This window comes from Opisthocomus hoazin, chromosome 18, assembly GCF_030867145.1.
Source record: "Opisthocomus hoazin isolate bOpiHoa1 chromosome 18, bOpiHoa1.hap1, whole genome shotgun sequence".
Taxonomy (NCBI): Eukaryota; Metazoa; Chordata; class Aves; order Opisthocomiformes; family Opisthocomidae; genus Opisthocomus; species Opisthocomus hoazin.
The window spans coordinates 12,778,718-12,804,811 of record NC_134431.1 but is presented as its reverse complement, the minus strand read 5'-3'; the positions used below and the strand labels follow the sequence as shown (position 1 = coordinate 12,804,811).

Here is a 26,094-nt window from a genome sequence, read left to right as displayed (position 1 = left end):
GTGAAAAGGCAGAGACGTGTTCCTGCAGCTAATGTGTCTGTCACCAAAGACAAGGGCTTCATTTTACATCAACCTCGGCAACTCTGCTCAGGGAAGGGGATGCGGCTGAACCCCTGCTCTCCATGGGTGCTCCTGTTTGGAAGCTGAATCTGGTCCCGAGGGCAGGTGCTCACAACTTCAGTTTCAAAGAAGGGAGCAGGGATAAATGCTCTTTTAAATTGATAGTTCCCAACTCTATTTTGAGGAGTCACCGAGGAAGTGGAATCCTGCCCTGAAGGATTCAAATCTGTAGAATACTCCTCTTACAGGGGTGCTCTGGCCAAAAGGTGTGCTGAGCAGGCAGCATCTAATTTCTGGCCAGTGCATGATAACTCCAGGGAAATGTCTTCTAACAGCAGGCATCAGGTGTTAAGCAAGTACACTGATGAGCAAAGAAGCAAGTGCTCTTCCAGCTTTGTGAGGAGCAATCCTGGTGCCAGCTGTGAATGCCGATGGGCCTCACTGTTTAACTTCTCTGCCTTAAATCCACCCTTCATCTTAGAGGATGTCTAAACGGATCTTTGAGGAAGAGGCTCAACAGACTAAGTATTTAGTATTCTTAATACCACCTTCCAGGCACCTACGTCTCATATATAGAAACTCTCTGGTGTGAGGTTGAGGAATCCTGAACTAGTGCTCTGCATTGCAGCAGCAGCAAAGTACCCAGTGGGTCCCGTCAGCCTTGCAGTGCCAGGGTCCCTGCCACCCGTAAGCTCTCGCTTGTCTGCGCTAACAAAGTGCGTCGTTCGGGCTTCTCAACAGTCTTGTCGGGACTGTGCTTCCAGTTAAGAACATGTGGTCATGCTTCTCAGAGGCAAAAGGAATAAAACAAAAAACAAATAGAAAAATTAGTGCCCCTGATACTTATTTTACAGAAAATTATTTACAGAAGCAAATAAAGGGATTTAATTTTACAGAAAACATATTGGCTATATTTGCCTCAAATCAGCATCAGAGCAGTGACATCTGGTTGACGCTGAAGTCAGTGGCACCTATCTATGTGTCAGGAGCTAAGCTTACATCACTCATTTCTGATTGAAAGAGAAAAATTAAATTACTTTAATGTCTTGCATCTCTATACCCCAATGCCCTATACAGTGCAAGTACATGCACTGTAAACAACACTTGCAGTTTTTGATGTGCCGTTACTGCTCCAAAATCTGAAGCATCTTCATTTATATGTGAATCATGTAAGATAATCCTGAATACAAGTGCCATTTCCATGGTATCAAGATCCCTGCATCCCTGAACAGCATTCGTGATGGTCATGATAAGTTTCATGTTTTTCTACCATTACCTTAGCTCAGGAGTCCTGGGAAGTCTCTTTTAACTAAATAGATTTTTCTCTCTTTTTTTTCCATGACTCACTTTTTTCCCCCAGTCTTTTTTCTCTATTATTATATCTAACAGCTTGTACTTGTTTTATAGCTCAGCTGGCGTGGCCTCTTCCAATTAAAAATATATTCTACACAGTAGTCGATATCTGTGTCTTTGTGTGAATATCCTGGAGCATTAATTTAAAAAATTAATGTCCAAATACCTTCTTGGCAAGAAGTTCTAGCCCCTTCAGAGAGCATGAAGCTTTCCTATGGAGTGGGGCTTACTGAAGAGATGTGTTTCAATTGTCTCAAGCTATTTCTTCAGTGCCTGTGAGTTTCAGAGACTTCCTGATTTACACGTAAAAAAAAAAATAAATACACCTTGTTCCCTACCTCATTCTTTTTTCCCAAGTGTTATTTTGCATAAGACTGGCTTATTCTAGTCTCTTAGAGTTGACTGTATTACTAAGTTTAGTGGTATAAAGAATAACAGTTGCTACACCTCAACATTTCTTCGGAGGTATATAGACAAACTCTGAGTCTCTGTGTGGATAATGTCTATGGAATCTTCTTCAGCAGCTGACAATTTTATCCTGCAAACCTGTAGTCGTAAAACTCAAAGCGTCAGGCGGGCCTTCTGTTTGTGGAAACTAATACAATTGGGAGCACTCTGATGAGTAGCAACCTGAAAGAACTGTAGTAATTTTACATCTGGGTTATTTGTTTCCCTACAAAAACCACAAAGCTGACATTTGGCATATTAGGAAATATGAAAGCTTAATGATGATGTTATATAGGTAGTTCTGCTCAGTAAAATTCATCTCAATATTCGGTTGTGTGAAGTAAGGCTGTGGGTCAGATGCTGTGCTGATTTTTTTTTCAAGACAGCTCAGCTGTGTAAGAAGTGCTTGCTCCAGAAGGAAACAGAGGTCCCTTTTGAAAGTTTATTTCCTTAAAATGCCCACTACTGGTAGTATGTGCAGCACTTCAGCGGGAACAGGAAAGAAAATTTCTGGATCGCATATTAAACATTAATTGTCTCTAGCAAAAATGTGACTGAGAGAACCCCTGGGCTCTGGGATTGGAGCTCCCCATAGAAATCTCTGACTTCATCTGCCTGCCCAGTGTATTCAAATCTGTCCTGAGAAATGCTGTGAGAAATGGAGCTCCTATAGACATGGGTCACGGAATTGACTTGAGCTCCCAGAGGGGCTAGTGTTACACGTGTACCAGCACTCACAAGGGTTTTCTAAGAATTCATGGTTTGAAACATAAAGATCTTCCCCCAGAGGCAGAAATTTCCCAGAGTTTCCTCAAACTGAAAATGTAAAGAGCCGAGATTATCCAATGCTGGACTCAGTGGAAAAAAATTAACTTTCATAAACAGACAATTATATCCTAGGACAGTGGCTGAATTTTGCTTTCCAGTTTTCCTTTTCTTTTTCTTTCTTATTTGAACTGGCAGAAGACCAGGCGATAGGCAGAGTGCGCCTGCTAATTTGTATAAATGAGCAGTAAAGTGAAAATAAAAATTGTGGTCACTTGGAACGTGTTCTATGCATAACAGCTTTGAAGTCACTTATGTATGCTGGTCTTCTAGTTGGAATTAATGCTTTTCAAATACAAACACCAAGTGCAGGAGAAGAAAAAAATTGTGTTAGACAAGTGAATAAAATCATGGGGGTCTCTAAAAGGGAACCTGTTGGGCACTCACTGTACAACAACCAAAGCCTGAAAGTATTCTTAGAAAATACTCACTCCTGTGCTTAAGAAGTTGCTGCTAATGATGACTCCGAAGAACCACAAACAAATTTCAAGCTGCTCGCCTTGAAGAAGAATATATTAAAAAATTCAAACTGAGGGGCTGCTTTGACGAAGTGCTGAGGTGCTCTGACTCAAACAGGGACTCAAAAATCTCTTGGTGAGATCCTTCCCTGCATCAGCAGGGAAGTACAGAAGTTTTGCTGTGGATATTCATAGAACCAAGATTCCATTCCCTGATTTGAAAGACATTTGCAGACTACCAAAATGCTCAACTATTAAGTTTTCTCACCAAACTAAATGCTAATATTCCTTTTTTTCACTGTTGCTGCTCACTACCCAAGTAGAATGTACCAAAAGTTGAACTGTCTACTTTATTCCCAGAGTAACAAAGAAGGGGGAGCCTTTTAAGGAAAACTCTAACTCAGACTTCTGCAGGTATGAATGCTTTGTGCAAAGAAGATTTTATTTAGCATTAAATGGAGTATTTCACATCACAGCATATTACTGCAGCTGACGTGATACATCTAAGAAGCAGACTGCACTTTCTTTTTCTGTCTGAATATGAGAAAGAACTTCTTCATTCTGAGGGTGACAGAGCCCTGGAACAGGCTGCCCAGGGAGGTTGTGGATTCTCCTTCTCTGGAGATATTCAAGACCCGCCTGGACAAGGTCCTGTGCAGCCTGCTCTGGGTGACCCTGCAGGAGGGTTGGACTAGGTGACCCACAGAGGTCCCTTCCAACCCCAAACATTCTGTGATTCTTGAGTATACATTGAAATGACTGCAGAGATTGCTAAATGTGCTTAATCCTTACACTTGCTGCCTGTTTACCCAGGGGTGAATTTTGCCCGTTGAAACTATTTTAGACAAGGACAATCAGCAGTAACTAAACAACAGAAAATTACAAAGTAGGTAAGTATTGCTTTAAGATCATTTTACAGATAAGACATTTGAAACAACAGGTTTCAGATGCAGATTTTAAATCTCGGGATGCAATTTAAAAATGTTACATTGTGTTTTGAAACATAAAGAAGTGACTCTCTTTTGCTTGCACAAAGATGAATAACTGGTGATGTATGCTATGGTGATGCCATTTGCTCACAAGCATTGCACTGAAAAAAAGAAAATAACCCCAAAGGTTATTGTCCATAAAGATTAACTATTGATGAGCATATTTATACAAAATTATTCTCATAGCTCCTAGAAATTTTCCTGAACAAGCTCTATAGGACTTGGCCTGAAATGATGGAATTATAAATAGCAATTTGCTCAACTCAGTTTCAAAACAGGAACTTTTCTCAGCCAGTAAATAATTCCCAGATAATATCCTAAGTTGCTGTCATTAATGCTTAAATTGAAGTTTGTTATTTGGAATTCTGCCATTTAAAACAATCTTATGTCTCACTTTGTTGTCAGGAATTAAGCTGATTAGGAAAATTAAAACCAACCAAAATCCTTTTGATTATGGATTTACTGAACTTGCCCTGCGAAAGGACAATCCGGCTGTGGTGGCTCTGCTCTACAAGCTAAAGTACAGCTCTGGCTGCATTTGATGAAACAGCCATGTGGAGCCAGCCTGCAGTGCGCCGAGCTGATGGACGCTCCTCTGGCTCTCGCAACTTCTCATTTAGAGGCACTGATTGTACCATATCCGTGCGGGTGTGCTGTGCAAAACAGACATTTCAGGGAATGAAATGTAGAAAACAGTTGTGATTCATTTCAATTGCTCCCACCTCTTTCTCTTGCAGCCGTGCAAAAAACATCAAGTGTTATTGAGCTGCGCAGAGAAAATGACTGTCTCGAGATTGGGACAGTCAGTTGGAAGGAGGAAACCTAAGTGCCAGTCACTATTTCAAGAAATATTTGGGTTTTTTTGTACTGAAAACCTGATGGTTAAAATGAAGAGCTGCCATTGGTACAGAGGACAGAGTTCCACCTGCCTCTGTTCAGAACAAGGCTGTGGGCTACAGACTGAAGAGCTAGAACCCCTAAAGCCTGATTTCTATGAATGTGGTGACGACACTTAGATTTTGGATCCAGTTCTGGGGGTCAAATGCACAAAAGTTATGCAAAGCCTGTGTTTTAGGTGTGTAAATCTTTTCTATCAATTTGTCTCTCCCTTTCTGCAAGCAGGGAGGCTGTTCCGACACCCTCCTCAAAGGGCTGGACTACATGCAAAAAAAAGCTTCTGTGTTAAAGCTTTTTATCTGAATCCTTTGAGACTCAGATAATAGCTTATTATCATTCATTTGATGAAGTCATCCTGTGGAAAAAGTTTGAGCAGCCATAGAGAAAGCCCAACTCAATGCAGTCAGTGAAATTTTTGTACCTGTTGCAAGAGAGCCAATGTTTCAAGCTGAAAATCCCATAGACTGGGATTGGCATAAAGCTGGGAAACAGCATACCGCTTGTTCTTTCATTATTAAGAAATGACTCTTGGAATGGGAGTATCAGGGAAGGACACCCATGTCACATACTTTGACTGCAGAGTGACTAATGAACCCTATCACCTCTTCAGAAGCACTCAGTGTTTGGACATTTGCTTAATTTTCTTTTTGGTCCCCCTAGTATTTCTTTCACTTCTTTTGGTAGCTTCATTGCAAGGAAAAAAGAAAAAAAAAAGAGTTTTAGCAGAATCAGAGAATGGTGGGGGCTAGAAGGCACCTCTGGAAGTCATCTAGTCCAGAGCAGGGTGCCCAAGACCATGTCCAGTTTTTGAGTATCTCTGATGATGGAGGAGATGGAGAGTTCACAATTTGTTGGCGAGTTTAACATTTCTAGTGAATGTTAGCTGAGGACAAAAGAAACATAAAATGTGAGCTCAAGAGTCTCATTTCCTTAAGAAAGTGGATTAAAAATATGACAACACATTGTCACTTGGGAAAGACATCTACCAGCCAAGGGAGAGAAATTGGTGGATTTGATGGACTTGATTCCTTAGCTGTGAAATGTATGTATTGTTTTCTTCCTTGCATGTTTTTAGAATATTCACTACCACAAAAATAGCTAATAGGTATTTATTGTTCTTGACAGCTTCGCTTGGACAGAATCAGAGAGGTCTGGTTAAAAATTACTCAGTGACATGTCCAAGAAATTATTCAAACTTAATGGAAAAATGCTTTTAAAAGACTCGATCTTTTTCCATCCCAGAGGTGGTTGTGGTTCACCTATAAGAAGTTCTAGATTACATAGAGTTAATTATACAATGTTGGGGTCCTCTGGGATGTAGTTGCTTTCCTTAGAAATTTAGAGGGGGTTTGAAGGAGGACTTCTAACCCAGCTCTTGCAGTGCTGGGTGTTTCCATGGCTGATCATCTTCAGTGGTATCATCTTGTTTGGCCCTCAATGGTAAGTGCGTGGTTTCCAGGATACTTTCTGTGGCCATGGTTTGTAAAGGATCACACAGGCTTTACCAATAATAATAGCAATAAGTGCTATTCATGAGCAGTTACGAGAATTTACCTTTCGGATAAAGGGACAAGCCTTGCAGGGCTCATAGGGAATGTGTTTTACCCTTCATGTTGCTGGTACAATTTTCAGATTAAGAAAGGATGGAAGATGGAAAAATTAATTTAATGCTTCTGTACTGCAGTAGTGATGTATGCACAGCACAGAGGAACACTGCAAATGTGCTTTATAGAGGGCTGAGAGTGCTGAAAAATAAGGATGTATCTAACATGATCTTAATATTTTATTCAAACTTCAGGGTTTGGGGATTTTTTGTGCCTAACCGTATCTGATACTTCAACAGGCGTATTTGGAGGAGTCTAGTACCAACGTCTGGGGAATGACTGCTTATATATGGGTGTCTCTTGCAAAAAAACCCAATACAAACAAAAAATAACAAAGCAAAACATTGTAATCCCCACTGGTTTTCTTGCCACGTACTTTCTGTGACAAGAGCAGCTTTAAGCATTTATAGGGACACACAAACAGAAAGCTCAAACTTGAAATCATTTAAACTATGTTTTAAATACCTGGCAAAGGAAAAAAATGCTCTTCTATTAGGATTCTGTTTCAGAGAGATGCAGGAGAAGCACTAGTTAGGCTTGCTGCAGGCAAGTAAACATTGGAAGAAAGTCTTGCATTGTTTTGCTTTGATTAGAAATCTTCACAATATTTAACCAGATTAATCAATTCCTACCTGCTACAAAGGTTAAGCTGCTTGTACTTCCTGTTTGTCTCTAAATATGTTGCTAACTCACAGCTGAACATTATTACACCAACTAATGATGTTGGAGATAAATTAAAAAAAAACAAACCCAAGCATCCTTTCTTCTAAAACGGTCTATTAAGCTTTACTTCCAGACCTCTTTGGATAATGGTACAAATACAAGAGAAGGTGAAATTTGGCCCTGAATCCTCAAGCAGACAACCAAGAGACACAAGTACAGTAAAAGACTTACTATTTGAGCTGCCTGAATTGTTGGATAATTAGACAGTATTATTTCCTTTCTCTGATCAAAAGTCTCATTTATTAATTTTCTAACCCACTGCCAATTGTGAACTGCACATATTAGAACTGAATAGACACTTGATGTTGAATATTTTGGAGATTTAAGTTACATAAATTACATGAACTCCTTAAGTGAATCCCACAATTTGTAGAAGAAAATGTACATTGACATTATAATATTTGCTACCCAAATGATATATGAACCAAAATATTGAGTTGAGAAAATTACACGTTGGTTTTGAAAGATGTGTGCTTTTGGGAAAACATCAGAAACAAGGTTTGAGATACTGTATTCTGCCTCTGAAAGACCAAAGTAAAATCTAGACTCTTTGAGGTTCTTTTGCACATTTGCAGTCACAAATAATTTCTGGAAAGGTCACATTTTTAGAGGAAATTTCTAGAAGAACTGGGGTCAAATTTACTCCTCTCCCTCTAGCCCTGCTGACCCATAGAAAAACAAATGAAAAAGAAAGGAAAAAATAAAAGGGAATGGAAGGAAAGTGGAAATGTTGAAACTACGACAACAAAACCAATGTAATCTTTTTTTCTTTGGAAATTTTTTCTTCAGAAATTAGCCAGCATTTAAGCATAAAAATTTTGTAGACAAAACAAACCTCTCTACTTTTCTCAAAGAAGGGATTCATTTGGCCTAAGCCCATCTCTTTCTTTGAAGTGAAAAGTACACTTTTGTGGGTTGACCCCCAAATAGTTTTATTCCTTTAAACCTTTTATTTGGTTAATTCATTTTAAAGAAATCGTTTATTCACTCATCCTTGCTCATTTAGGTGACTCTACATGGAGCTTCCCTGTGGTTGTTGCACTACTATGCCATCCCAGCTTGCCTCGACACCCGCCCCCACGAGCAGCTTGACTGCTGCAGAAAGGTTAAAAAACCTGTTGGAGGAGTGGAGAATAGTTGTTGGAAGCCATGTACTGGGGAGAAGAAGTAAAAAAAAATGGCCATGGCATCTCTGTCGCAGCTGCCAAGGTGTTTCTAGAGATTTGGAGGGCTGTGTCCGGCTCTGGAGATTCGCTCTCATGATATTTGTTAAAAAAAGTTAAAAAAAGAAACCTACTATATATAAAAAACATTTTTTTTTCTTCTGTTAAAGTTGGCCCATCTCAACAGATGGCACTAAAAATCTGAATGCAAAGCCCTTCCCTGTGGCTTCCTCCCTGAATAGCACCACAAGCCTCCTAGTCAATCCACTCCCTTTAAATATCAAACAAGCAATACAGCCAACGGACAGTCTCTTAATTCACTATCTTAGATGCTTCTTTTAATGCAAATTATTCCCTCAGCAATGCTATTTTTAGTTTTTCATTGGCCCTTGCTATGAAAACCACTCAGTGGGAAATTGTTCTGGGACAAATTCTCCTGAGAGGAGGTAATCTGTGTACCTCAATTGATGTCAAAGGAGATGCACTAAATTACACCACTTTAGGATCCAATTTTTCTGTGGTTTCCTTGACACCAAATTAGCAAACTATATCCACAAAATTTATTCAACTGTTTAAGCTAAACTGACTGCCAGCAGATTGCTGTAGCCTTTGCAAACTCCATCCTGAGTTCACTGTAACCATCTTGCTCGGTGAAATGGGCTCTGAAGCTCTGAGCAAGTAACAAACCATGTTCCTGCACTTTCCCTTCTGCTAAAAGGGAAAGATTTTCCTGTGAGGCTATTTTTCTGGTTTTCTGACCGTATCATCTGATTTTATTCCATTTGGGCAAAAATCACACTTCTTGCCTCATTAAAATGCAGCTGAAAAATCTAAGACCATTGCATCGGTCAGTGCAGTGCTTTGCAAAATTATTTATATTTCATAAAATTGCACAAATGTATCAGGTAAATTAGTTGAAAACACAAAAAGAACTTTTTTTTTATCTAGACATGAACTGAAATGCAACTGTAAAACAAGAATTAAATTCTACTTTGTAACAAATTATATAGCTGCAAGTACCTCTTATAAAGGCAGTTGATATATGTGCGTTGATTTTACGGTCCTCATCCACCAAAGCCCTTTAGGTTTATTAAATTTAGGTTTACTGGAAATATTTTGAATCGAAATAAACACGAGAAATATTAAACTATTTGTGGATAGCCGAGCCAAGATTAATGATGAAATTTACTGGCCTATTGATGTTGCAAACATTTGACTCCTACCTAGGATCTAAGAAGGAGTAAAAAGAACCTACAGGGTAAAATTTTGCTCTCAGTTTTACACTGATGTAAATCGGGACTAAGTCTACCAGACTCCGTGTAACAGTAGAACTGTGGAGTATTTTCAGACATCCATCAAAGAGTAACTGCAGAAGCACGATGCTGTAAGGAGTCACAGAATCTGGCTATGAGCATTCCAAACCCTGATTTGCACTTTGTTCTTGGGCCTAAAGTGTGCTCAGGTTTGCAGTATTGGCCAAACAGAAGGTCTGGCTGCATGAGAAATGCTGAATAAAGACCTCAAATGCCAACGCAATCAGCATAGCTGAACAGTTTTACCTTTAAATGCATGCAGACATTGTGCTGACTTCGTTTTCTTAATCACCTCTAAAATTCACACAGAATTTTATAATTCTGTTTCCTAAGATGGCCATCAAAATGCAGATTTATTATAGCAGAGTGTCAGGGAAATGAAAGTAAACTAACAAATATAAGTAGACAATTTATTTTTCACTGATTTCTCTGTTCTGCTACTTCAGAAAGTTAAAAAAAAATTGAAGATGGAATGGAATGAAGAGAGGTACATTAACAATGGCAGACATGCAGAAAAAGCTTACTTCAAAAGCCAAGCAAGATTAGCTTTTAGGTTAAAATAAAACAAGGATAAAATAAAAGTTGAAATAAGTTAAAATAAAATTAGGCTTGATTCTGCATCTGTCTGAATTAAGTTAAATAGCAAAAACTTTTGTTCATTTTTGTTGTTCCAGCCATATACATATGTCTGGCTGAAGATTTTATTTTATTCCTATAGGATCTCTTTACATTTTATGCTTAAAAAAAGGAAGTGAAATTTACTTTATAAAAAATTTACGGAATCTTCTTAAGAACCATTAAGCTCATCAGCCAGGTGAATTCGTTCTGGATTTGGCCAACAAACTGCGTGACTAGCTAAGAGCCACAGGGCCAGCTGTCTAAAAGACGAGTTAGTCTGTACGGGAGCCAACACCCAGGTGGAGACGACAGCCAACGCAGGAAATACAATATTTAGCCTGAAAGAATGTCAGAAGACGGTAAAAAGTCTGAACATTGAGCTTCATAAACACAGGTTTGAATCGTCATCAGTATTCTGCCCTGAAGTTCAGCCTTCCTGCCCCCCTCTCCCCCCGCGCTCCCGCACCGGTTCACCTCGCATGTCCTCAGCAGGAGTTCAGCAAAAAACCAAGCGGAGCAGCACCGGAGGTGGGGATTTAATCCTAGGAGGAGGCTGATGGGTGCTCAACCAGCTCACTACAGAACCTTGTTACACATTCAGCAAAGAGAAAGCTCAGCTTGACAGAAGGGAAATATAATTAGGATAAAGAAAAAAGCAAAGGAGAGGAAGGAGGGCTTCTGTTACCCGGGGGTTAGGAGAATTCATAAGGCCTCTAGACACAAGCAAGAAGCTCAAAAGCAGGAGAGGAAGTCTGAGGCAGATTATTTCTCCCTTTTGTAAGGCAAATGACTAATTATAACAATGCAAGATGTTTTTTTTCCAAAGAGATTTGAAAGGTATCATGCAATATTGATACAAAAATTGGATTTAATGCAAGTTTACAAGCCAAGAGGTAAAAGAAAATGTAAATGTAAACATGGTGTTTTCTCCTTATTCTCCCTGTGGCTCTTCCCTTTGTCAGAAAGATGCCTAGCATGCCTGACTCGGTGCAGAAAGTTCCCTGTGAAAGGGCTAAATACTTCCAGCTGGAGACATTCTTAGGCTTCTGCAGTATGTGTCCAGAAAGGAAAAGAAACCGTGAGCTTAATCTAACTGATTTTCCATTCTTAAGCATTGTTGCTATTTATTTCACTCATTTTTCTTTCAAAGGAAGAAGAAAAAAAAAATCCCTGTTAGAGGGAGCTGGATCAATACTAAGAAATTCTTTGTCAGATAAAATAAGCACAATCATTAACCTTGCTGCTTATGAATTAAATGCAAACTTCACTTTTCAACTCATCTTTCCCACAGCATCCCCAGCAAACTTCCCTCATTTTGTTCAGCAATTAAAGCCCAACCACCCAAACAAAAAAACACTGTTACTAATAACCTTTAAGCTCTCTTCCTGCTGCATGGGTAGGAAAAGACGGAGGAGGTATTTCATGATACTGTTCAGGTATTTTGGTGACGGGGCTCTTCAGTCTGTTTGCTTAGGCGTGGATTTGAGGCTGGATTAGGTATATTATTTGTAGATCAAATCTCTCTGAGAGCATCATGTGAATAAAGTTTACGGTTGTGCCAGCAGCTCCACACTGGTCGGTGCATGGGCTCCCCCGACCAAGGCCAGGCCCAGCTGGCGGCGGGATCAGCTGGAACAGCCCAGTGATCAGCTTGGAAATTTTGATAGCAGGCTCTGGTCTCCTCTTATGGGCTTGATACGTTGCCTCCGAGGATATGTTTTAACTGCCACCATTAATCTCTGAACCGTGATTTGGTGCCGTGTCTGAGTGGTGAAAAGAGACTTTACCTGCAGCATTGTTGAGTGTGATGCTTTATGTTTGAATATCCAAGAATGCAGACTTTATTGTAGGTTACATTAATTTTATTTCCAGGAAGAATTCAGTTTGTATTTTAAGTTCATCTCTTTCCCCCTCCAAATACACTTTCCCTGATGGTCTCTGTTTTGCTTTCCTTTTCCCAGAGCAGAGGCAATATATTATGATTTCCTCTGTGCTTGTAGGACTTGGCTGTTAAATAGTGATCGCTGTGTTGAGTTTTGCTTGTCCTGTTATTCTGTTGCCTTCTCTCCATCCTGAAAATAGCTTATTGCTAAGGAAAGGTTTTAATAGTCTTATTCATCTCTTGAACTCGTATTGTTAATAAATGTCATCTGAAATCTCAATACCGGTTACCCTTCGGGGAAAAGCATACTTTACTGAAACACAGTGACTTCCAGTTCCAAGCATGGAATAAAATTTCTGATTGGGCTGCTGCTGGTTTCCACAAGGCCTGGAGCTCCCCTGTCCCCTGGTGCGTACCAGCTGCTGCAGGCAAGAGCCAATGCTGCCGCACCACCTCTGCTCACGCCCGTTCCTTCAACTCCAGTAAAAGTGCTAATTTTACTGAGCTATAATCAAGCCAGAAACACACCACAGTCAGTAGTACTCTAGACGATGTTTTAGGCATGGAGAAGAAAATGGTGAAATTATGAAAATGGTTTGTCCATACTGTTTTGTAAATAAGAAAAAATGTGCTAAGTCAAAGGCACCAAGACAGGCAGAAGAGCCACAGGGTCTGAGGTTTTCCCCTCTCCAATACTGCAGTTAAAAGGGTCATTTAAATAAAACAGGAGTTTCACACCAGAACCACCTATAAGCATGTGCCCAACATAAACACAGGCAAAACGCACAGGCAGATTCTGCTCCCTTCTTCCTGTTGTCTTTATTAGCAGCCTCCTTTAATTGGGCTTCCTTCAGATTAGGGTACCACTGACATCAAAATGTAATGCCAACTGCCAAAACATTTTTGGAAATTGTTGGCATTTCTGAAAATGTAATCCATGCTGCAGGACAGAGTCCACTTCAGTCTCCTTTTGTAGGTGATGAGAACTACGATGTTAATCATTAATGTATGTCTTATGTTATTTGTGCAGACTGACAGTTCTAAGAGAATTTTGTTACATTTTCTGATTTTTCTGGAGATCATATGAGATGAGGAGCACTTAGCTTTTGCAGACTGTGATCTCAAAAGAAGTTTTATAGCTGCATGCAAAATGTGTGTGCAAATTTGTTCCTAACTTGCATTTAACTTTATTGCAACCCAGCCCTGAAATGAAGCAGCTGTGCTCATGAACAGCTGTAATTAGTTAGCGCCTACTTACTAATTTGTTCACACAGCTGAAGTAAACTGCTTGCACAGAAATGTCTGCACAACTCTGGGAGAAAAGCACATGAGTGAGAGGTGCTTCTCACCTTGACTTTGTCTGCAGTACTGTGTCTGCTCTGTGCAAACCAGGCCCTTACGTGTTGAAGTGAGAGGAGTGGAACGGCAGATGGTGTGGCCAGGTCAGACTTCGTGGGTGCCTGCTCCTGCAGATGAGGAGCCAGGGAAGTCAGCTTTTGACAAATCTGATTCAGCTCATACCTTGGCTTGCTGATCAGTTGGGTTTCTAATGTTACTTTATTTCACTTGAGTTTCAGCTATTTTCTTGTTTTTCCATTTTTTCCCCACTATAGAGACAGTTGATGTCATTATCCACAACAAAATGAAATTGAAACAACTTGTCCGAAATGATTGCAAAATTTTTAACCTCTGACAAATGATTGATCTTTCAAAATTGTCAGCAACTTGAAATTTCAATCTAAATTTATGTCATGGTATAAATATATTTGCTGTTATTTGTGCAGTGTTAAAAGGCTACTCGGCAGCATGAGATACAGAAGAGTTTTTGAGTACAAGATGTTGAAATAGTCCGGAATTATTTATACATTTCTATGCATTAACAAAATATTTTGGCACAAAATCTTTTTGTGTTTTCATACAGCTCTGTTTCGCAAGAGTCCTCCAGACAGGTGTTCCTGTGTGTTGGCATAAATCTTTTAATCTGTAGATCCACTTTCTACAAAAGGGACAAAGTTGTGCTGCAAGTATTTGCTTTATTTCTTGTTTCCTTTCCTTGTTTACAGCAAGTGGTGCTTCTCAGCTTGATTCTTCTATCCATCTTTGTTGGTGTCACTGAAGAAGAGCATATTGATGCATTCCTAGAAAAGGGTAAAATTTCTTTTTACCTCTTGTCTGACCAATGGAATTCCTCAAAATTTAAGTCTGGCTTTCTGAATTTTAGAGAGTATGGCGTTTGTTGCTAGCTAAGAGGACTTTAGGCTGCTTTATGGCTTCTCAAAGACTTTGCTGAGTTCTGCAGACATTAATGCTTCATCCTCAGTTCCCCACATCAACTGAAAAACAGTCCCAGCTCACATTTGCCTGGAGGAAGCCTTTGTGCTCAGTAGAGAGTGGGTTTCAGTGCTTTTTATTGCTCCTCAGTTTCCTGTTGCTTCCTTAATTTCTTTTGTCTGTTAGCATCCAGATTTACGGCCAGCATTTGTTAGTGCGTGGAGCTGAGGTGCTGTGTGAGCTGCCTGTACCCCAAGCCTCTTTCTCTACAGAATGGGAGGCAGCAAGATGTGCTGGCATTCACAGCTCCAAACTAGATCAGCACCTTTCCCAGCTGCGTTTGAAAGGCAGATAAGGGGCACCCAGATAGAGATGCCTTTGGACAAGAAGGCTGCTGGTGTCTAATGGTTGACACGGGACATATTTGTCGCAAAGCGGTTATGGGCACAAAAAATTGTTCTATTGAAAGGTATCTATCTAAAAATCATATGCTCAATTTCTTAGATACTATTGGCACTTTGTTGTTGTTTTGGATGGAAATCTGCTCAGCCAGTTCTGCTTCTGGGAGCACTGTATCATTTCTGCCAGTCCCTGAAGAGGGCTCAGGTTTCACCATGAGACTGCGTCAGTGGGACCAGGTGATACAGGAAAGATCTTCTCTAGAAGCCATCATCTGCACCAGACCAGTCACGTTTTTAATAATCTTGAAATACATGGGAGTATTAAGCTAAGGTACCTGCTCAGTTCTTCCAATCCTTTCAGTACACATCAAAAAAAGAAACACTAGACAGAGGTGTCTAATCGAAACATTACCAGAAGCTGCCATTCGGCAGCACCGTGAGGTGGTACCTGGCAACTTTAATCCTCAAAGAGCAGTCAGCAAAGTCCTATCAGTGATCCAAGTGTCTGAGTGATTGGCTTTGAGGAGGGCTGCTTTGCTCCCGGCTGTGTAATGGGAAAGCAGTGGCAGTGTGCACAGGGTCGGGGTCTGTGCCCTGCGAGGCTCCTCCGGGTTCAGATGCTGCCTTTCAACCAGGCTGCAATTTTTACCCCCTCCTCTTTTGGAAAACAGGGGACAGTGCAATAGTTTGTTGCTTTCCCTTTGGCTTTGTAGCTGTTTAAAAAAAGTTGCCTGGGAAGACAAGCGTGTGTGTCTGCGTAGGGGGCAATTCCAAGAGGAGGGTCTCTAGTGATGAAGCATCGTATCTGCCCAGCGAGGTGAGAGCTGGGCAGGTTTGTTATGACAACTCTTGGGGGGGGGGGGGGTGGGGAGGAGAGCGTGGGGGGGAGAGAGAGATAACTGGCGCCTGCAGCACCCCGGCAGTGATATCAGACACAGGATCTGGCAGCTTTGGGGTAAGCCACCACCTCTCCACTCCACCACTCGCAGCATCCTGGAACTCCAGCTCGAAGCAGAGAGCAAGCCAGCAGAGGCAATCGTGGCAACGTCAAATGGTTTTATTTCTTCACGACCTCTCTCTTCGCATCTCTCTCATCAATAATTCACCGAAGGGCTTTTTTTTTTTCCCCCCACCCCCAAGCCCCCCTCACTCTTTTTTTTTGATGCGGAGAGAGGGGAGAAAAGGGGGCACCGGCAAGTGTTTATTTTGTTCGGCAGCTTTTTGCGGCGTGGTTTAAAGAGCTCACGAAAGGACCCGGGTGAAGAAAGAAAGAAAGAAAGAAAGGAAGGCACAAAGTGGTGGCGGGGGGTGGGGGTGGGGGGGCGGGGAGGAGAAGAGAAGAAGGAAAGATAAAAAAAAGAAGAGACAGAGGGAAGGAGCCGGAGGAAAGCAGACTTTCAGCGCGGCGTTGCCGGGAGGTGCGGGCGTGCGCGCGCGTGTGTGCGTGTGCGGGGAGCGGCTGCCGGCGGAGCTTCCCGCTGCTGCGTGGCGCGGTGGCCGGAGCGGGGCGCGGAGCGGGCGGCCGCGGGTGCCGACCATGGGCTGGCGGCTGCTGCCCGCCGTGCTGCTGGCCCTGGCGCTGGGCGGCCCCGCGGCGCGGGCGCAGAACGACACGGAGCCCATCGTCCTGGAGGGCAAGTGCCTGGTGGTCTGCGACTCCAACCCGGCCACCGACGCCAAGGGCTCGTCCTCCTCCCCGCTGGGCATCTCCGTCCGGGCGGCCAACTCCAAGGTCGCCTTCTCGGCCGTGAGGAGCACCAACCACGAGCCCTCCGAGATGAGCAACAAGACGCGCATCATCTACTTCGACCAGGTATGCGGCGGGGGCCGGGGAGGGGGGGGGATCCCGGCGGGGCCGGGGTGCCCGTACCCCCCGTCGGGACGCGGCCGGGCGCGATCAACAGGTGCCGCCGCCCGTTCCCTTAATTCCGGCAAAAAGAAGTTGGGGGTGCAGGGGGCGGCTGCCCGCGGGGAACCCCCGCACCCCGCAGCGGGAGAAGCGGAGGGGCCGGGCAGGTGGCAGCGGGAGGCTCGGGGGGAGCCGGGGACAGCCGCCCCCGCGCAGGGCGTGTCTCGCCCCGCGGTGGTTCCCCGCCTGCCCCCCGGGGACGGGGAGCGGTGCGGGGCAGCCGCCGTCGGGGCCGTGCGCTGCCTGCCCCTCCGCACAGCCCCCCCGGGGGCCGCCGGCCCCGGCCTCTCCAGCCCCCGCGGCGGACGGGTCCCGGTGAGTGAGGCGGAGTGCGGGGTCCCGCGGCGCTGAGCGGGGAGAGGCGGGGGGCGGCGGCCGGGGCTGTGCGAGCGCCAGGGGACGCGGCCCCGGGAGGCTTGGGGACAGGGTTTTCTCGGGGCCAAGCTGCCTGCGTAGGGTTTTAGACGGCTGGCGCGGCCTTTGAGAGGGGAAAGCAGAACGAATTTTAAGGAAAAATCCCTTAACTTTCCCCTAACAGTCGCAGGTTCGCAGTAGAGCCCCTCGCACCTCAGCCACTAACGTTAACGCACAGATGCCAGCACACATCTCACAGAGCTGCTCCTGTCCCAGGGCAGGTCCAAGGTAACTGAGGCTGACGGTTGATTGGCTTCCTATACCGTACCATAATGGACGGTAAATTGTCGTGACAACTGAAGCCAGAGATGTCACGTAGCTTAGTGCTAGCAAAGTAAATTACCCTAACTTCAGGGACATTCCCAGTGGCTTTCTAGGGCTGTGTCTAGCGTAAAGGAGCCTGAATATAGCAATTAAAAACAAAGCATAACTAAGTGTAAAGAAAGAAAAATGTAGTCATTAAAGGAGATATTTAGCATATGGACAATGTACTCATTTAATATGTTCCCCTCTGTTACTTGTCTCTGTTTACCCAAACTCAAATTATTATTAGTGCTTACAAAAACAAATAAAGCAGCAAGGGCTCGCAGCCAGTTTTTTGCTCAGATGTGCCAGGTATTTCAGTAGCTCAGTCTGCCTATGAACTGCTGAATGAGATCATCCACGTACATCCTTCCTCTCTCAGCTTGAGACTTTCAGGAAGATGGTGTTGACTTGACCACTGCTTTTTAGCCCAAACCAGTATGCCGCTCCCTGCAATAGTGTTTTGATGTCATTTTGGGGGAATGATGAACAAAAATGCCTTTTCTTTATCTCCTCTAAACACGTATAGAAGAAAGACCTTGAAGGTATGATGTAGTAGCGAAGTAAGAAATATTTCCCACCCTCATTTATTTATAGTAAAGTTGTACTATAAATATAAATAAATATTCACTTTTATGAGTAATATTCCAACTTACTTGTGAGAACAATGAATAAAACAGCATAGATGTAGATTACAGATTTCCATGGGTGAATGGTTCCTAAAGTTAATAGTCTGTATTTTTCATTTAGCACTGAATACCTGTACTAATTGCCATGCTATATTTTTTGTTTGTAGATCCTTGTAAATGTGGGCAATTTTTTCACGTTGGAGTCTGTCTTTGTAGCACCAAGAAAAGGAATTTACAGTTTCAGTTTTCACGTAATTAAAGTCTATCAGAGTCAAACAATTCAGGTACGTTGATCAAGTATGATTATAAAATCTCTTACTGAAATTGTTTATTTAGAATAGAATCTTGGCTGAACGCAGGAGTATTTAACACACTTCAAGGAAACACAGCTTAGTTTAAAGCAACCTGTGGCATAGAGATCCTAGCAATAAGGTGAATACGTCTAAACCGAACAGCTGTAATAAGGCAGGGTCCTCACCTCGGATAAATTGCCATAGCTTCACTTCTATATGATAAGAACTATCTGGGGTGATACAAAGTATTAAATGGAATGAATCATCCAAGCGTAAAACAGAGCTCTAAATTTCACTTAATTGCATAAATACTACTGAAGAGGTATATTTTGCTACAGTTTAAACTCAGTCTTGAAGCCAGGAGTTCCGGGGACTGGTACCAGATTTGCTTATTTTGGTAACGTTTTGTGACCCGACTGGCAGCTGATGATGCCAGGTATCTGTTCACGACACCAGGCTGCTGTGGACCAAGCTTAGTTACAGTGGTCTACTTGTTCAGTAACCACACCAAAATGTTATACCTTTGTAGCGATGTCTTCTCGGGAACCTTTACAGCAGTTTAAACATTTTTTTCACCATATAATACATAAAATGTGTCATCTATTTAAAAAAAAGAGTGATTCTGCACTTTCTTCTGTATCTTAAGAGCAGCTGAGCTGCCTAATTAAATACAAGTATGTACTAGCTTAGAGGAAAAACCTCTAAGTTCCTGAACACCCCCTCGCTGAGCTGACAGTAAATTCCTTAAAGTACATTCCTTAATCTTCACGCCAGGTCATGCTATTTCTGTGACTTACATACTGGCTTCCTAGATCTGGAATAACATCTGTGGCTTCCCTTGTTTCCACCCATGAGGCCACCAGATGTGCAGCAGAATCTGATGCTTTTCTCTTTACCTGTCTTGCTTGTGAATATGGTTTTCAGTGTACAAGGCTGAGACGAAGCTGGTTTCTGCAGGACTGCTCAGCCATTTCTTTGTGGCAACTCTGGCTACGGGTTGCCAGTAAAGTTCCTGAGAAACGTGAAAATGGTAGAGAAGGCAGAGAAAGCCGGTGTGAGACACATTCACATCCCTGGTGAAATTTGCCTTTGGGCTACAACAGGAAATCATCGTTCCATTCAGGTCAACGGCAAAAGTCCTAGGCAAAATATTGACCTCATGAAAATCTCTATAATGAGCTTATAAGCTATTTAATACGCTCAAACTTTGTTCCTTTCACTCTCTTAAATGCTGAAGGTTGAAATGGCCTAGAATAACTGTATGTCAGCCAGCTGCATTGGATTTAAAACACATATTGCCAAGAAAGATGTCAAGGCTTGGGTTCTGGAAGCCCAGTGCCACCTTTGGTGTTTCACACACCAGGTACTCAAACCGGGGAGTCTGGGGCTCGTAACAGGGAATGTTACAGCCTTATGCATGACCCAGAATCTTGCATAGATCAAGAGTTTCTGAAGTGATGGATGGGTTTTGTTGGCTCCATTTTGGCATAGTTAACGCGAGACCATCTGGTGCAAACCTGTGATGGGTACCTAAATTTCCTGAAAATGTCTTCTGCTGTGATTAAAATAGCTGTAAGATGATCTGCAGGGAAACGTGACCTAGAGAGACGGTACAGAGGGAGTGAGATAAACCAAAGCCAAGCAACGAGTAAACTCTTGATGCCCTTGTTTTCCATGTGTGATAACTAGGGGGGAAGACTGAAAGCCATTGCAGTGGAGCAAACCAGCTTGAGTCTCAGCCACAGGCAGACTTCACCATCACTAAATCACCTGAAGGCTTCCTACATAAGTGATATTACTATGCCCCTAGAACATCTGTTAGTGCCATTAAATATCATTAAACTGAAATTGGTTCCCTGGGGACATCTGATTAAGTGGATTTCCCAGATCGGCGAATCCCAAATCAGGGCCAGATTCTGCTGCCCTGACTTCTGCTGAGCACTAATTTATTCCACGGTGACTCCCATTAAAATTAATGGGAGCATATGCAAGGCCAGCATACTTGATATGAATAAGCATTTCATAATTCACCCCTCTGTGACTGCATTATAGCTGCTTAAAAAGAAAAAGCAGAAGAAAGCTAATAGGTTGCCATTGGGGAAATGAAAAATGCCCAGATCTGTCCACTCCCCCAGCCCCTGCCCATCTTTATTTACAGAGTGCCTGTGTGATGTTGCTTTCAGAGCTGAAGCTGTGCTGACTTTCAGAAGTGTTTTGTAGAAAAATGGATTCAGTACCAAAACACAGCGCAGTGGTTTGTAAAGCTAAAAGTCTGTTCTAGACTTTAAAACTAAGCTGGCGTCAGTAATGGAAGGGACATATATTTTGCTCTCAATGAAGTGTAAGGTCCCAGCCTACTGCAGTACCTTTGACATCTCATTAGGTGCCTGTTAGCGCATCTCTGGGTACTGAAGTTTCTTGACAATGTCTATTTGCTAGTGTGTGTCTGAATAACCTGTGAGGAAGGCAAAGTGAAACAAACCAAGGTAATAGCTCACAGGTCCACATTACCAGAGATTTACAACAATTTGTGTGCCCAAGCAACAGATGAAAGCAATGTCATGTTTGCCTCTCACACCGACTGAGCCCGGACCGTGGTGCGCAGAGGACAGTGTCCCACTGACTTCACTCAGCTGCAGGTCAAGCCCATGAAACACAAAAGTGCTTGTACACTCCAAATACATGTAATTATTGGTTTAAAACAAAACAAAACCAAGCAGCCAAGATTGGGACCTTGGCAGACCTCTTACACTGTAGCTAATATTCAGTGATAGTTCTTGATGTTTTTCTGTCAATTAGAGCTTTTCAGTGGTTTTTGTCTTGCAGGTTAATCTGATGCTAAATGGAAAGCCAGTCATTTCTGCTTTTGCCGGGGACAAGGACGTCACACGTGAAGCTGCCACTAACGGAGTCCTGCTCTACCTAGACAAGGAGGATAAGGTTTACCTGAAACTGGAGAAAGGTAATCTGGTCGGTGGATGGCAGTATTCTACGTTTTCTGGCTTTCTGGTCTTTCCCCTGTAAAGTCAATTTTTCCTGTGACATTCATCCAGGTGTGGACTCATCATTGCCTCTGTTACATGAAGATCATTTTGTCATCATGGATTGATGTTTCTTTATTGGTTTTTCATGGGTGAATATGGATTCTCTTTATGGATTTTGGCCCCATCTGAACTACTCAGAAGTTTCGCAGAATTTTGTGTGTTTAAATACAATATATTTGGATTAAGACTAAAGCAGACAATAAATATCTATGCTTCATGTTACAGTCTAAATCTGCCTGCAAGATTTATTCAGATTTCATTTACTGGACTTATTGGATTCATGGGAGAAGTGGATTTTCTTTAATTACGAAAAGACTCGCAACCAGGTCCATAATTTAGGAAAGTTTGAGTTCAGACTTCAATCAAGAGTTAGTGTGTTGCTGCCAAAGAACTGTATATTGATATATTGGTCATACATGTTTTTGTCATTGGGACTTAACTGACATGATCTATTCCATTGTCTTGAGAAAGGTAATTATTATTGATAAGTGGTTGACTTTAATTCTCGTCTCCGTGTAGTGTGTTGGATGGTTCACCTGTATATTTATGCTCTGTCACCGATCACAATGAAGTCTAGCTTACATAAAGCTAAGAGGTTTGGGTTGTATTTTAGTTGGCTATGTAAGGCATTCCTGTTTTCCACATGCTGTTTTCTAAAAGGAAGAGCAGATTATAACCATTAAGAAAAATATTCTTACCGTGGTTATAGGTGATCATTCAGGCACAACTTTGTAAAACAGCTTTGCCCTGCAGGGAATGTCACACTTGTTCTTCAATTTTAATTAACATGACTGATAATAACTGGTGTATTAAAAAACTAAGGGATTCCTGCCTTAGACACAACCACTTTATTAGCTGGAGATGAGATCCCCTCGTTTGTAATTATGTCTATTTTTCAAGCCTTCTCTTGTGTTAGAGGTATCATCTGGTTTTGCCTTAACTCCACAACTGTATGTAATTTTAGATCATATGTTTAACAAATACTAAATCCAAATAGCCGGTACCTAACTTGGTGCAATACCTTTTCGGCTTTTTGTACAGGTCATATGAATTCATAAACTTATTTATTATATCATTATTACATAATAAAGATTAATGTATGTTAGCTGAATTTTTGACCTTTGGATTTTGGAAGTCACTTCATGCTATTTTTTTATTGGATAGAATTATTATATGCAAAGTGTAAGGTTTTGGGATTCACAGAAACTGTCTTGGGAGACAGGCAGACTGTCACAGCTTAGTCTGGCAGAATTCTAGAGATAATCAGAATGATGAAATAACCTATGCATTTTATTTAAAAAACATTTAGGCAGAAATCCTGGCTTCACTGAATTTAGTGTTAAGAATCACATTGATTCCAAGGATTTTGGATGCGACCTGTGCTTTAGGTTTTGCCATCAGCATTAAACTCCAGTGTGATCAAATTGAATAGCAATTAAAAATTCTTTTCACATGAACTGCTAATGAAACCTCATCCCTCATGCTAAAAATATACACTGAATTCAACAGATATTTGTGCCTTGCAATATCATGAAGGATACAATTCCAAATTAAAAAACCTGAGAAACATTTTGGATGGAAGAATATCCAACAATCTGGGACCTTCTCTAAAAGCCAGCTTGGGCTTGGATTTGCTGTTTTAGGTAATCTCTTTCCAATTTCTTCACTTGTTAGCCAAGTGCAGTGTATCATATTGCTCTAACCACTGTAAGTGGATAGTTCACTGATTTAAAGTCTAATGCATGGCTGGTTGATGCTCCTGATAAATATGTTAGGGAATCAGTAGCACAGATTTGTGCCCAAATTTCTTATTTTTCTGGACTCAACATACAGGATTTTTGGGGGATTTTCAGGAAGGTAAGTGGGTCCATTTGCACCCCTATGGGATAAGTCAAATGGGGAGGTAATTTGTTAGACACAGTATTGTTTCTGTACAGAACATTGCAGTTTGTGAGGAAGTGGAAAAACATGGCATGAAGGTGAATGATACACATTGCCGAAAAACAGAAAAAAGTTTTCCATTCTGAATAATCAAAATGTATCACTACTGTACCCAAAAGATGTGTATGTATATATCTAAAACCCCTGGGATTGCAACACATAATATGCATGATGTTATAGAAAGATTATTTGTCGTAAGAGTTTATTTCAGAGAGGAACTTCAATATTTTGTATAAAATTGGTAAAACCTGAAAGCTCACCTTACCCATTGGTATATGTGTAATGTAAAGGAAATATTGTTCCCACACAGACAGAAGAAAAATGGCATTAAAGGTGTCAGTATACTTTTCAGAATCATCAAATGTATCTAATTTCTTTAGTTTGTAAACATATGATCTTTCAAAGCTGCCTTTAGCATTCAGCAATAATACTGAACTATCTTAATATGCTGTTGATTTCCCCTCGGCAAAATGTTTCTGATTGCTTTGAAGTCATTCACTCTTATTTAAACTTTAACTAGAGAGTCTAGGAAGTTATTTAACTAAGGAGATGCATTCTGATGGAAATGTCCGAAATTCTTCTCCTCAGCCTCTAAAATCAGAATTACTAACTAATTATTTTGCTAGTCAAAAGAAAAAAGTTTCAGAGAAGTCACTGTAGAGAAGTCACTGTAGAGCAGCTTGTGTTATCTTCACGCAACGCCAAGCACTGGCTCCACTCACAGGTGGCCTCGGGAGATGGGCAACTGCACAGCCGTTCTCTTAGTTTCTCTTTAAATATTTTAATGATAACGAACTATGGTTTTTAGACTACAATTTGAGCTACTTTCCAGATCTTGAGCTCATTTCCATTGTGTAGTTCCATGCTTCATTTCTGTCAGTAGGAGCTTCTCCCGAAGAGGTGTTCTGAGCAGATAAACTAGCCTAGATGGAGCTGGGACTGGAAACTACTGTTTTTCTTCTCTCTCCTCATTCCTTTTCCTTCTGTCTTCTTGTGTTACTGCTGCAGTAGTTTGCTTGTTCAGAAGCAACAGCTCAGGAGACACTTCAAATTTCAAAGGGTATTTAAGATTAGAGGTTTGATTTTTTTTTTTTTTTTAAAGAACTTTAAACTCTATTGAGCTGCACTGTAAAGGTTAGAGCCAGATTTCTGATCCTGTTGAATTCGATGACGCTAGTCCTATTGATTTTGGCGAGGGCAGAATTTCCCACTCTGTGTGTATCCCTGTTACAGAACATGCCGAGGATCTATACCCACATCCTTCAACATATACCCACTGTGCAGTCAGCCTGGTAGCTTATACCGAAGATCGAGTGTGCAAGTAAACTTTCTGGCCATGCATGGTAAAGATAAAAAGAGAAATTACTTTCTGAGAGTAACTTATGTATTGCTATTACCAGTTTTCTCTTTGCAAAAGAGATCAGTATTTTTACCTTCTAATCTATATTTTATTTATATTTATATTTTATTATAAAAATAAGGGGAAAAAATAAAGAACCATATTGTCCTCCTCAGGTGATGTAAATATTTTTAGTAGAGTCAGGAATACCCTGGTCTCCTAGATTCATTCTACATAGAAAGCTGCTCTGTTTTGTTGAATCCTATTTGCCTCAAAGACTTTAGGCTATATGTGCCAGATGACTGTGGAGCCAAAAAAAAGATACTGTTCAAACGAGCCTGGGTAATGACGTTTGGAAAAGGCACTGAGGTGGCTTTGAAAATTTCACAAAAGCACTTTTACCTTTACTTAAAAAGGAAACGCTAACTCTGAAGCATACAGAAGGAAAATGTAACATTTTTTTTTTAAGCAACATTTTGTATTTATTTTATGTTATGTCATTTCTAGGTGTATCTGAACATTTTCTGAGTGTTAATGAAATTACTTTTGCCAGGTCATGGCAGAGTAAATATTGCAACCTCAGTGTTACTACTGAGAAAATGGAGACAGGGTTTGGGAAATGCCCAGTGCCGTACCCAGAGTGCCAGCCCAGCCACTCCTGGTGTTCCATCCTGTTCAGTTTGCCAGATCGCTCCTTTTTCTGATACAAGGCATTTGTTAAAAACAAAGGACTTTTTGGAGTGAATGGCATATTGCAGCATCTCCTCTTCCATACTATTTAGATGTCTGTTTCTAGAAAGATGCATGCAGTGAAACAGGAGTGTTTTAAATGTCTTAAGAACCTCACAATTAGCTATCAGCAGCTCTGGCTTTATTTTTTTTAATTTTTGCAAGCCCCCGAAGGAACACACCTGCAGTATGTACAGTATTTTTACCAGCAGGTTTTAGGATAGGGAAGATAAATGCAAGAAGCAGTATGTCATAATCACAACAAGCAGGCCGAACCATTAACATGAAATACGGGCTGAGGCAGAGAAGCAGATATATGTTCTCCTCCTTTTCAAAGGGTTTCTGTGTTGGTCACGTGTTTTACCTCAGCAATTCATTACAGTTGCCCTTCATATTGTAAGAGCTCTTTACAATATTCAAACTCTCTATCTTCTAAAGACAATGTTAACCAGATGACTCAAAGTAAATAAATGAAGATCCCCCAGTGAC

The 26,094-nt window shown here is 41.5% G+C and overlaps 1 protein-coding gene across 1 annotated transcript; it reads left to right on the top strand.

The window, feature by feature from the left end:
* Positions 1-16,416: 16,416 nt before the first annotated feature.
* Positions 16,417-21,690, top strand: CBLN4 (cerebellin 4 precursor). The gene is made up of 3 exons (XM_075438639.1): positions 16,417-16,817; positions 18,427-18,543; positions 21,379-21,690. Exons 1-3 carry the CDS (start codon positions 16,542-16,544, stop codon positions 21,574-21,576), a joined length of 591 nt encoding a protein of 196 aa, XP_075294754.1. The 5' UTR covers positions 16,417-16,541; the 3' UTR covers positions 21,577-21,690.
* The last annotated feature ends 4,404 nt before the right edge of the window (positions 21,691-26,094 follow it).

Excerpts from the sequence above, each read along its gene's own strand:
- CBLN4 (XM_075438639.1), top strand. The coding sequence starts at position 16,542 with ATGGGCTGGCGGCTGCTGCCCGCCGTGCTGCTGGCCCTGGCGCTGGGC. Across the intron at positions 16,818-18,426 it reads GCATCATCTACTTCGACCAG|ATCCTTGTAAATGTGGGCAA; the intron begins GTATGCGGCGGG and ends TTTTGTTTGTAG. Across the intron at positions 18,544-21,378 it reads ATCAGAGTCAAACAATTCAG|GTTAATCTGATGCTAAATGG; the intron begins GTACGTTGATCA and ends TTTGTCTTGCAG.